Source organism: Lampetra planeri, chromosome 37 (genome assembly GCF_965212315.1).
Source record: "Lampetra planeri chromosome 37, kcLamPlan1.2.h2, whole genome shotgun sequence".
NCBI lineage: Eukaryota > Metazoa > Chordata > Hyperoartia > Petromyzontiformes > Petromyzontidae > Lampetra > Lampetra planeri.
Genome location: NC_136143.1, coordinates 4424708 through 4438395, shown reverse-complemented (window position 1 = coordinate 4438395; position 13688 = coordinate 4424708). Strand labels below are relative to the sequence as shown.

At 50.0% G+C, this 13688-nt stretch overlaps 1 protein-coding gene across 1 annotated transcript in view; it reads left to right on the top strand.

The window, feature by feature from the left end:
* LOC144730824 (uncharacterized) overlaps window positions 1-13688 on the top strand; it is a 101138-nt gene that overhangs the window by 77563 nt on the left and 9887 nt on the right. The window contains 2 exon segments of the mRNA XM_078611599.1: window positions 1672-1774; window positions 1776-1857. Of these exon segments, the coding sequence (XP_078467725.1) occupies window positions 1672-1774; window positions 1776-1857 (185 nt within the window).

Here is a 13688-nt window from a genome sequence, read left to right as displayed (position 1 = left end):
GTAATTGTTATTTTATTTGTTGTTTTATTTGTTGTGTTTTACTTGTCTGTGTTTAAATTGTCTGTGTTTTATATGTTGTGTGCCGACCTGTCTGAATCAGAGTTCTTCACTCAGTTTCGCCGAGAGGACGCCGTCAGTGTGAGGGCCCCCACGCATCTGAAACCATTGCCGGTTGTGACAGTGGCACGATAACGATGATGGGGGCTGCTTTCACCATTCGTGTGTTGTTGGGGCGTGGGGCGCACGTCAGGGGCCGCACTAGAGTTGACCAGGGGTCACCAGGGGTCACCAGGGGTCACCAGTGGCCCGCGCGGGCCTTGCAGTAAAGAACACTGCGGTTTAACACGTGGTAGGATTTCGTGACCAATATCATCCATAATAGAGGTTTTTTGGGGGGGTTAGATTGCGTACAAATATATAAATGTGTCGTTAAAACCCCGCCAACACCCGACACAGCCAACTAGTAAGGTGTCAGTTTTGTACCAGTTTAAAGGGTAAAAACTTACTACTATATTTTGCCACTGGTAAAGGAGGTCTCATAGTGTAAATGCTTACCCCGAGCTCTCAATACTCTGATAGTGCTCTGTTTTTGAGTTGTACGCCTTTTGGCGTCATCTGGTCCAACACCAATGGAGACTAGGCTCTAAGGAAAGCTGTCTCGGGTGTGGACCAATAAACTTCAAGGACAGTGCATATCATTACCATTATCAGAGTTGTTTCTTTTTGTTTGCATTTTGACTGCTTGTGTTGTGGTTATTGCAAACATGATGCCTTGTATAAAGGTGTCAGTTTTGTACCAGTTTAAAGGGTAAACACCTACTACTATATTTTGCCACTGGTAAAGGAGATGTCTCATAGAGTAGTGAGGGTTGTCTCGTAAACAGAACGTGCCATGGACAGGAAGGACAAGAGCAAAGGGCTCGCATAATGCGCATGCATCATGTGGACTTCTCCACAAATCTGGCTGTCGCCTGATGAAGCTGGTTGTAATTACTGGCGAAACGTCGTACTCAGATTGTAAATGTTGTGGCTTGGCTTTCCAACACACCGGCGTGCTGTACTAGTGTAGTGGTGTAAATACTGACACTAGTGACGAATTGGCCACGTTCTGTTTACGTGACAACTCTCACCAGTTGGCCGTGTCGGGTGGTGGCGAATTTATCGACACATTTATATATTTACGCAATCTAACCCAAAAAAAACCTCGATTACGGAAGAACACTGCGCATAGGCCGTGTCCGCTACCAGCACTTGCCCCATTAGTCTGCTAAGGCTACACTGGGGAAGGGGGGGGGGCTTTCCCGCACCTCCGATTAGCCCGTTTGGCTACGTACGGTGCGAAAGAAGTTCAACATGCATCTTGCAATGAACAACACTGCTCTAATCTTCTTGGTTCTTCCGGTAAAGTCACGTAGAAGGGAAGTAATAAAATAATAAAAATAAAACACTTATTACTTCCCTTCTACGTGACTTTACCGAAAGAACCAAGAAGATGAATCCCTGCAGTCACGAAAGCTTTAAATCGAAATTTAGTTCGAATTTTGATTGACGGTTGTTCGAATTTCTCCGATTGTGTTAATTTTGGAAAAAAAAGTTGCGTGAGACTCTCTAAACCGTGACCCACGGTCTCACCCCCCCCACCACCATACCTCCCCCCCCCCCCATCCGCAGGGGCTACCGCTACGCGGGGCTGGAGTTCGGGGCGGAGTGCTACTGCGGGCACCGCGTGCAGGGCCGCAACGTGAGCGAGGAGGAGTGCAAGATGGAGTGCAAGGGGGGAGCGCAGCTCGGTGTGCGGGGGGGCCAACCGCCTCTCCATCTACCGCCTGGAGCTCGCGCACGACGTGGGCCTGAGATGTGAGCGGCGGTGGTGACGGTGGCGGCGGTGACGGTGATGGTGGTACTCGGTTGAGATGCGTTTCCTCAAAAGCGTAAACGATTTCGCCCGGAAGTGACGTGGCGACGATCGGAGCCTGCCGCAGAGGTCGCAACCGGGTACCCGATACCCGTACCCTACCCGATACCCGGCTACCCGTACCCGGCCAGGTACGGGTAGCCGTTTGCGACCCTGGTGCGGCCGGGTATGGGTACGGGTAGGCCGTGAGTCACCGGTGAGTAACCGTTTGTCACTCACTGGTGCGGCCGGGTACGGGTACGGAATCAAAACCCGTTTGCGACCTCTGGCCTGCCGAGAGGCGATGCGCTACGACGCAGTGGGACGCCTCGACACGTAGCTGAGGGTGCGCCGCCGCCACCGCCGCGTTACTGCGTCCTTCCGCGCGCTGTATCACTCCGCTCGGCCGCGCAGCTCAAGGAAGTAGTTCGTCAGAGACCGCTTAAAAAAGAAATTGATAAACGCGTTATAACGGGCGGCGCGTTCTTCGCGTTACGACGGTGCGCGAAGAAGTGTTCCCGAATGGTAAAACGGAGTAGCGAAAAGGCGCTGTGCGAACACCCACGCGTTAAGCGGGGACTTACCAAAAACCCACCAAAGACTACAAAACTACCGTCGCCAAATCTGCGCCTTGCCGCGGCACTGCAGAGACACTGAGCGACGGTAATGCATGATTAGAGCGGTCTGTCAGCACTAGATTATCCAATTACCCGCGTACGTATAATCCATACATTACTTAGGCAATGAGGGGTCAAGGTCGGCGTCATAAAATTGTCCACGGACATTTATAAGGCATTGATAAATCATGCGCGAGAGAGAGAGAGGATCATTATATTTGGAGCGATTCAACTGGTGTCCCACCGGACACTGGGATAAGTGGGTCGGTGTGTGTGTGTCTGCGTGTGTGTGTACGAGGAGCGGTGGCGCAGTCGTTAGCGCGTTGCGCTACTAACCCCGGCGACCCGGGTTCGATTCCCGCTCACTGGCCAACGCCAGTGACGGTTATCTGAACGGGTCCTGGGCCTCCCCTAGGTCGACTCAGCCTCAAATGAGTACCTGGTGCGGTGCGTAAACATCGCCACTGGGGGAGACAAAGGCGGTCGGGCGTAGTGCTGGCCACCCACCCCCTCGTGTGCCGTGCCGGCCTTCATAGGTGCTGCTCGCTAACAGCACTTGCCCCTACAGTCTGTTCAGGGCTATACGGGGAATCTTCGTCTCTGCCTTTGTGCACTTAGCATGGCACGAGCGCCGTGGTGACGTCACCGACGCTTCGTTGTTGTTATCTGACCCGCTCCTGGGCGTCCCCCTAGATCGACTCGGCCGTAAATGGGTTACGGGTGTGTAAATATTGTCGATGGGGAGACAAAGGCGGCCGGGCGTGGTGTTTGCCACCCGCCCCCTCGTCTGCCGTGCTCTCCCGCTCCCAAACAAGCACACGCAGACAATGGCAAAGATCCCCCGGATAGCCTCAACAGACTTTTGGGGAAAGTGCTGTTAGAGAGTGGGTTGCCAGCACCACGCCCGGCCGCCTTTGTCTCCCAAGTGGCGATCTTTACACACCGCACCAGGCTGAGTCGACCTAGGGGGGGGGGGGGGTGAGGCCCACGACCGGTTCAGATAAATCGTCACCGTTGTTGGCCGTGAGCGGGAATCGAACTCGGGTCCGCGGGTTCGTAGCGCAGCGCACTAACCGCTACACTACCGCATCCCCCCCCCCTCCACACACACATAGAGAGACACAAAAACAAACACAAAGACACAGACGCACAAAACTATGAAAGTCGCTCCATAACCGTGCGTGAAAAAACACAGCGGCGGTTTAACACAGAGCCACAGATTCGTCTTAATAGGCGCGAGCGAGCGAGTGTTGGTTTATTATTCCGTGGCGATCATACATTATGCATGCCGGCGACGACTCGGCTGCCCAAAGTGGCAACATTTTATTTTAATGAGAGATTTTTTTTCTTCTTCTTAGTTTGATGGAGGGGGGGGGGGGGGGCTGTGGGAGGGGGGGGGGGCAGTTTATAGGTGGACGCCGCAGTGGCTAGGAGATGTTAACTCCCTCACCTGGTATGCTGGAGGATCGTGGGTTCGATTGCCGACCCTGACGCCTGTTGTATATTTGGAGTTTGCGTGTCTCTCTCTCATCATCATCACGGTGGCTAGGAGATGTTAACTCCCTCGCCTGGTATGCTGGATGTCGTGTGTTCGATACCGACCCTGACGCCTGCTGTTGTATATTTGGAGTTTGCGTGTCTCTCTCTCATCATCATCACGGTGGCTAGGAGATGTTAACTATCTCGCCTGGTATGCAGGAGGTCGTGTGTTCTATACCGACCCTGACGCCTGCTGTTGTATAATTGGAGTTTGCGTGTCTCTCTCTCGTCATCATCACGGTGGCTAGGAGATGTTAACTACCTCGCCTGGTATGCAGGAGGTCGTGTGCTCGATCCCGACCCTGACGCCTGCTGTTGTATATTTGGAGTTTGCGTATCTCACTCTCATCATCATCACGGTGGCTAGGAGATGTTAACTCCCTCGCCTGGTATGCTGGATGTCGTGTGTTCGATACCGACCCTGACGCCTGCTGTTGAATATTTGGAGTTTGCGTGTCTCTCTCTCTCTCATCACCATCACGGTGGCTAGGAGATGTTAACTCCCTCGCCTGGTATGCAGAAGGTCGTGTGTTCGATCCCGACCCTGACGCCTGCTGTTGTATATTTGGGGTTTGCGTGTCTAACTCTCTCGTCATCATCACGGTGGCTAGGAGATGTTAACTCCCTCGCCTGGTATGCAGGATGATCGTGGGTTCGATACCGACCCTGACGCCTGCTGCTGTATATTTGGAGTTTGCATGTCTAACTCTCATCATCATCACGGTGGCTAGGAGATGTTAACTACCTCGCCTGGTATGCAGGAGGTCGTGTGTTCGATACCGACCCTGACGCCTGCTGTTATATATTTGGGGTTTGCGTGTCTAACTCTCATCATCATCACGGTGGCTAGGAGATGTTAACTCCCTCGCCTGGTATGCAGGAGGCTCGTGGGTTCGATGCCGACCCTGACGCCTGCTGTATATTTGGGGTTTGCGTGTCTCTCTCTTTCTCCCCCGTGGTCTCGTCGATTTTTTTCCGGCTCCTCCATTTGTTTTCTACAAATTCAGAATCAACGTCACGCGTTTTCGAGTATTTGGCCGCCGTGCATTTCCACGCGATGATAAGCCACTTCGTGGAGCTATGGTTTCTGGACAGGTCGCTTCTGGAAATCGAGCTACGTAGCTCAGTGGGGTCCTTACCTGGTGAAATAAAAATAAAATAGTTTAGACAGCGCTCGGCCTAAAGGCAAATGATAAGAATCCCAAGCAGATCAAGGGGGTCTCTGCAAACATGAAATACGGGGAGCAGTAGCGTAGTGACTCGCGCACATGCGCTTTGATTGCAGCTCACGGCCATGTGCGATGTATTCGCAGCGCAACTAAGGGATACAAAGGCGGTCGGGTCGTGTGTGCTGGCCATCTTCCTTCATCGTGTACGGTGCCAGGCTGCACTCCCTTGCACCGCGGGGCCTGATGGGAATTACATTTTAAGACTGTCTTCTTATGACTAGTTAATACCCATATTGAGTGACCTTCAGGATTAAAAAATAATTGACTTTCTAAATACTAAATCCACCCATTTGTGCTAAAAGTAAAAACAAAACATCATTAAATGTTGCTGGCGCGTGTCGCATTGTGTGGGAAGGATTTCTTTCTCGCGATGAGCGACTTTGTCGAGCGGATTTCTGTTGTCTCGTCGCTGGCAGCGTGAGCCGCGATTTTTTTGGGGGGCCGGTTCTTCTGTTGGTCTTTCGCTCAGCATCGGTGAGATTTCAAAGAGGGAATTGCGGGGATGCGCTTTTGCTCGACACTAATTGAGGCAGTCTCCCCCCCGGCTGGCTTCCCATTGTTCTCGCGTGACATCCAAAAATGTCACCAACGCAATGGAAACAATGATATTGTTCTCAACTAAAAACCGCAGCGTTTTATATGCAGTACTGTATATCTAAATAGTTAATTCTTTTGATATTTAAATAGTTCAGGGCTTTTGTCAGGCATTGCTTGGGGAAGCAGAGCTGTTCGATAAAGAGATAAGTAAATATTTTAGCAGAGAGTGAGATAAATTAGGCAGTAAGTGGATGAGTAGAAGGGGCGTCGTTCAGAATAATTCACTGAAATAGTAATGATTATTTTATAATGCCCGGAGTCTCTTTATTGGCTTGATTTTTTTAGCAATTATAAAACGTTGTACACGTGATACACCACGACCACCACCACCACGGGAAGGGGAGTCAAGGATGTAATGCATGAGAAAAGGGAATTAAACGGGAGAGGGAAGAGAGAAGATAAGGGCAGCATACAGTGGGCAGCAGGATGAGCGCTCACTCACCCACCCACTCACTCACTCACCCACTCACTCACCAATTTACCCACCCACTCACCCACTCGCTCATCCACTCACCCACTCACTCGTTCGTTTGTTCACCCACTCACTCACCCACTCACCCACTCACTCACCCACTCACCCACTCACTCACCCACTCACCCACTCACTCACCCACTCGCTCGCTCGCTCACCCACTGACTCACCCACTCACCCACCCACTCTCCCAATCACTCACCCACTCACTCACCCACTCACTCGCCCAATCACCCACTAACTCACCCGCTCACTCACCCGCTCACGCACCCACTCACTCACCCACTCAACCACCCACTCATCCACTCACTCACCCACTCACTCACCCACTCACTCACTAACTCACCTACTCACTCACCCACTCGCACACTCACCCACTCACTCACCCACTCATTCTTGTAAATGCGACATATCCTGGTCGCTTGGGTTGAAGATTAAACTAAAATAAACTTGACACTTGAACCTGGACGAAATGTCAGAACACAGCTCTGTAGAATCAGTAGCCGAAAAAGGGCAGCAGGGAGAGAGGAGGAGGAGGAAGTGGGGGAGAAGGAATGACCGGGCCAATATGTCATGGATGATTATATGGTGATGATGATGACGATGATGATTAGAGGGTGATGATGATAAGGTGATAATGATGATGACAAAGGTTTATGATCGTGGTGGTGGTGGTGATGATGATGGTGATAGGGTGGTGATGATGAGAGGATGATGATGATGATGTAGAGTGGAGGGAAGAGAGGGAGAAGAGAGAAGGAACGAGTGGGCCAGATGTGAGCTGCACGGAGGAGCGGTGTCTGCTTTCAAAGTGGGCGGGGACAAGGGAGAGATTCGGAGTGGGTGTGGTCAAGCACACGTCACGTGGTTGACGGGAGGCTTAAGCTGATATCGAGAGAGAGCTTATTCCACCTGTGTCGTCATATGGGGAGGGGGGGGGTGCTGGATTTCTCGTAGCGAGCAGCGCACCACCCTGTGTCAACGAAGAGAGGCACCCATAAGGTGATGTCACGGAAATATTTTCCCCCGAGGTCAGCTGCAAAACAGAACGAACTTGTCCATCTCCCGGTTCGACGCAATAGAAACGGGCTCCATCCCAAGTTCGTCGATGACATTTATTTTTGTGCGTGTTCAAACTGACTTTTGTTTATTAACATAAACGCAAAGATGCGTGAATTATTTTTACATCCGCAAAGAAGAAAACGATACTAGTCATTATCATGATGATGGAAATTGATTAATAATAATTTCAGCAATTACAATTATTCATGCCGATGTTAAAATAATATAATAACCCTGTGTGCCCTGACGTTTGGGCCACCCTGTATATATATACCAGAGGTGGGACAAAGTCATTGTTATGCAAGTCCAAGTCGAGTCGCAAGTCATCAAATTCATGACTCGAGTCTGACTCGAGTCCAAGTCACATGACTCGAGTCCACACCTCTGATATATACTGCACACGTATACAGTACTATCAGCCCACACGTCACTCGCTCCTTCCAGCCAGTCAGCCAGCCAGCCAGCAAAACTTTTATTTCTCACATATATAAATCCAAGCGTCGTATGCTAAGGCGGAGTAAGCCACTAAAGAGTGAATAGTTTCGATGTAAAGCTTTCGTGACTGCAGGGATTCATCTTCCTGGTTCTTTCGGTAAAGTCACGTAGAATGGAAATAATAAAATAATAATAAATAAAACATTAAATAATTCTCACGACGTTTCGGCCACAACGCAAGCAGCCGTCCTCAGGTGAAGAACAGGTCTGTCGGGAAGACAGTCTTCCCTGAGGACGGCTGCTTGCGTTGTGGCCGAAACGTCGTGAGAATTATTTTATTATGTTTTATTTTTTATTATTTTATTATTTCCATTCTACGTGACTTTACCGAAAGAACCAAGAAGAGTCAATAGTGGCTGTAAGTAGCAGATCTCATCCCACTTGCGTTTATTTGTTCAACTTATGGTGACGTGGTTGACGGAGGGGGGGGGCCGGAAGCTGCTCCAGAGACCCCCCTCGATTTATTTCTTCTTAGACATTGACCAGCGCCGCACTCGACACGACACAAAGCCACGCGTGGCACAGAAGCCCAGCACGAGCCCCCCCCCCCCCCCCGGGTTCGATTCCTGATGCGGGCGACGTCATTGTCTGCGTGTCGTTTGTAAGTTCTCTCCACCCTGACCGCCCATCCCGCACGGGGTGTCTCCAGGGATTTCTCCAGGCCCTCCCATTCATACTCTGCCGGGCAGACGGAGGCTGTTGAAGTGGTGGGGGGGGGGGAGGATGGTGGTGGTTGAGGAACGTGCATTATTGTTTCAGCTGCGGCGCCGGGAGTTGGGATTGAACCAGTGGCCTTCAGCTAAAGCGTCGCGCCGCGTCTGCCTCCTCCCTATTGGCTGAGCGGCAACTCGCGCGCGTGCGTGCGTCTGCTCTGCTGTGACCAGCACGCGTGCGTGTGTGTGTATAGACAGAGGAATATACGACGACGGCTATAATCAATGCATCCACATCCCCAGCCTCACGACAGATCAGCGTGTCGTACATTTGAACGGCCACAATTAGAAGTTACACGGTGATGATAGTGATAAGGCATCTGTGCATGGCACTGTTGCATCACTCACAATGTTCTACCGCGCTGTTCCGAGCGATCTGTCTCTCACTGATTCCTCCTGCACCCGTGTTGAGAACTCGGACTGGTGTCATCTCTCGTCTTACACACCGCGTTCAGCCATCACCAACAACCACTCACTCACTCGTCCACTCAATCACTCACTCACTCATCCACTCAACCACTCACTCGCTCACCCACTCAACCACCCACTCGCTCACTTACTCACTCCACCACTCACTCACTCGTCCAATTAACTACCACACTGCAGGTCACAACATCACACTTACAAACACTCGCTGACACGCTCACTCAGCCACTCAACCAATCACCATCTCATCCACTCAAACACTCACTCAACCACCCACTCACTAACCCACTCTATCACTCCCTCAACCGTTCACTGACTCAGCCACTCAACCATTCACTCGCTCACTCATCCACTCAACCACCGCACTACAGCTCACAACATCACACTCGCTTACCCGCTCACTCATCCACACAACCACCCACTCACCCACTCACCAACCCATCCACTCACCACCCATCCACTCACCACACTGCAGGTAACCTCAATTCTCTCGCACCGTTCCACTCTGGAATTCCCTCCTGCCATCGTCCCCCACCACCATCGCCACCCCTCCCCCACCATCGTCGCCATCTCTCCGCCACCACCATCACCACCCCTCCCCCACCACCATCGCCACTCCTCTCCACACCATCGCCACCTCTACCACCTCACCCCACCCCCCATGTCCACCAACCTGTCGTCCCCCCCCCATCCCCCCACACCCCCCTGCCACCCCCACCACACCCTCACACTTTCCGCTTAATTGATGTAATCACCTGATTCAATGGCTCCGTTGTCCAGGGTCACCCAGGGGCTACCGTTAATTGGATTGGGGGCTGGAGGGGGATCTCACACAGCCAGGGTGGGAATTGACGGCGGTGGGGGGGGGGGGTTGGGGTGGGGGGATACGAGGGGGTGTCTGTGGGGGTAATAGTTTGAGGGGTGTCTAAACGTCACGCGTAAATTATGTATTTGTTTTTTTCGTTACGCGCTATTCATTCCCCCCCTCCCTCCACCGCACAACGCGGTATTCACTATACGCTATTCACTGCGCGCTCTTCGCTAAGCGTAATTGAGTCATGACCGGAGAAGCAGCCTCCTCCGCGTGCTGTGAAGAAAAGGGCCGTTGCCCGAAACGTCGGATTTTTGTTGTATTGTTTACGTTCAAGTTGGCGTCGTGTTTCTGTGTGACGTCATTGTTTTTGTCGGAATTACAATAAGCAACGTTACGAACGTTCGAATCTAGGCCCGGATTTTCGGGATTATTTTCAGATTTTCCTGACATTTTTCAGATTATTCTCAAAATATGGAGCACACCCTCCTAATGCGTACATTATTTCTGCTGTTAATTATTTCACGCTGCTGCTGCTGCTGCATCAGGATTAGATATGCAGGTACACCTAACAAAAAATACACTCTGTAACAATTGTTTTGGTTCCTGGGTAGTAAGTGTTATTTCCTAATTGCGTATGTCTCAAAATTACAGAAAATAGCTATTATTCCCCACAAACTTTGCTTTTGTGACCAGGACAGTGATATTTTGAAATTTACCTAATTTCCAGATCAGTCTGGATTCAGTGCTGAGTAAACTTGGAGTAACTTCTAGAACATTCTAGAACTTTCCAGTAATATAAATAGTAGTATAAATGCAGGGGCATTAAGCCCACCAGTTCAGTTTAGTTCCAGCTGCCTAAGTGGATACATATCTGCAGAGGTTAGACAAAGTCATTGTTATGCAAGTCCAAGTCGAGTCGCAAGTCATCAAATTCATGACTCGAGTCTGACTCGAGTCCAAGTCACATGACTCGAGTCCACATCTCATAGGTGGGACAAAGTCATTGTTATGCAAGTCCAAGTCGAGTCGCAAGTCATCAAATTCATGACTCGAGTCTGACTCGAGTCCAAGTCACATGACTCGAGTCCACATCTCATAGGTGGGACAAAGTCATTGTTATGCAAGTCCAAGTCGAGTCGCAAGTCATCAAATTCATGACTCGAGTCTGACTCGAGTCCAAGTCACATGACTCGAGTCCACATCTCATAGGTGGGACAAAGTCATTGTTATGCAAGTCCAAGTCGAGTCGCAAGTCATCAAATTCATGACTCGAGTCTGACTCGAGTCCAAGTCACATGACTCGAGTCCACATCTCATAGGTGGGACAAAGTCATTGTTATGCAAGTCCAAGTCGAGTCGCAAGTCATCAAATTCATGACTCGAGTCTGACTCGAGTCCAAGTCACATGACTCGAGTCCACATCTCATAGGTGGGACAAAGTCATTGTTATGCAAGTCCAAGTCGAGTCGCAAGTCATCAAATTCATGACTCGAGTCTGACTCGAGTCCAAGTCACATGACTCGAGTCCACATCTCATAGGTGGGACAAAGTCATTGTTATGCAAGTCCAAGTCGAGTCGCAAGTCATCAAATTCATGACTCGAGTCTGACTCGAGTCCAAGTCACATGACTCGAGTCCACATCTCATAGGTGGGACAAAGTCATTGTTATGCAAGTCCAAGTCGAGTCGCAAGTCATCAAATTCATGACTCGAGTCTGACTCGAGTCCAAGTCACATGACTCGAGTCCACATCTCATAGGTGGGACAAAGTCATTGTTATGCAAGTCCAAGTCGAGTCGCAAGTCATCAAATTCATGACTCGAGTCTGACTCGAGTCCAAGTCACATGACTCGAGTCCACATCTCATAGGTGGGACAAAGTCATTGTTATGCAAGTCCAAGTCGAGTCGCAAATCATCAAATTCATGACTCGAGTCTGACTCGAGTCCAAGTCACATGACTCGAGTCCACATCTCATAGGTGGGACAAAGTCATTGTTATGCAAGTCCAAGTCGAGTCGCAAGTCATCAAATTCATGACTCGAGTCTGACTCGAGTCCAAGTCACATGACTCGAGTCCACATCTCATAGGTGGGACAAAGTCATTGTTATGCAAGTCCAAGTCGAGTCGCAAGTCATCAAATTCATGACTCGAGTCTGACTCGAGTCCAAGTCACATGACTCGAGTCCACATCTCATAGGTGGGACAAAGTCATTGTTATGCAAGTCCAAGTCGAGTCGCAAGTCATCAAATTCATGACTCGAGTCTGACTCGAGTCCAAGTCACATGACTCGAGTCCACATCTCATAGGTGGGACAAAGTCATTGTTATGCAAGTCCAAGTCGAGTCGCAAGTCATCAAATTCATGACTCGAGTCTGACTCGAGTCCAAGTCACATGACTCGAGTCCACATCTCATAGGTGGGACAAAGTCATTGTTATGCAAGTCCAAGTCGAGTCGCAAGTCATCAAATTCATGACTCGAGTCTGACTCGAGTCCAAGTCACATGACTCGAGTCCACATCTCATAGGTGGGACAAAGTCATTGTTATGCAAGTCCAAGTCGAGTCGCAAGTCATCAAATTCATGACTCGAGTCTGACTCGAGTCCAAGTCACATGACTCGAGTCCACATCTCATAGGTGGGACAAAGTCATTGTTATGCAAGTCCAAGTCGAGTCGCAAGTCATCAAATTCATGACTCGAGTCTGACTCGAGTCCAAGTCACATGACTCGAGTCCACATCTCATAGGTGGGACAAAGTCATTGTTATGCAAGTCCAAGTCGAGTCGCAAGTCATCAAATTCATGACTCGAGTCTGACTCGAGTCCAAGTCACATGACTCGAGTCCACATCTCATAGGTGGGACAAAGTCATTGTTATGCAAGTCCAAGTCGAGTCGCAAGTCATCAAATTCATGACTCGAGTCTGACTCGAGTCCAAGTCACATGACTCGAGTCCACATCTCATAGGTGGGACAAAGTCATTGTTATGCAAGTCCAAGTCGAGTCGCAAGTCATCAAATTCATGACTCGAGTCTGACTCGAGTCCAAGTCACATGACTCGAGTCCACATCTCATAGGTGGGACAAAGTCATTGTTATGCAAGTCCAAGTCGAGTCGCAAGTCATCAAATTCATGACTCGAGTCTGACTCGAGTCCAAGTCACATGACTCGAGTCCACATCTCATAGGTGGGACAAAGTCATTGTTATGCAAGTCCAAGTCGAGTCGCAAGTCATCAAATTCATGACTCGAGTCTGACTCGAGTCCAAGTCACATGACTCGAGTCCACATCTCATAGGTGGGACAAAGTCATTGTTATGCAAGTCCAAGTCGAGTCGCAAGTCATCAAATTCATGACTCGAGTCTGACTCGAGTCCAAGTCACATGACTCGAGTCCACATCTCATAGGTGGGACAAAGTCATTGTTATGCAAGTCCAAGTCGAGTCGCAAGTCATCAAATTCATGACTCGAGTCTGACTCGAGTCCAAGTCACATGACTCGAGTCCACATCTCATAGGTGGGACAAAGTCATTGTTATGCAAGTCCAAGTCGAGTCGCAAGTCATCAAATTCATGACTCGAGTCTGACTCGAGTCCAAGTCACATGACTCGAGTCCACATCTCATAGGTGGGACAAAGTCATTGTTATGCAAGTCCAAGTCGAGTCGCAAGTCATCAAATTCATGACTCGAGTCTGACTCGAGTCCAAGTCACATGACTCGAGTCCACATCTCATAGGTGGGACAAAGTCATTGTTATGCAAGTCCAAGTCGAGTCGCAAGTCATCAAATTCATGACTCGAGTCTGACTCGAGTCCAAGTCACATGAC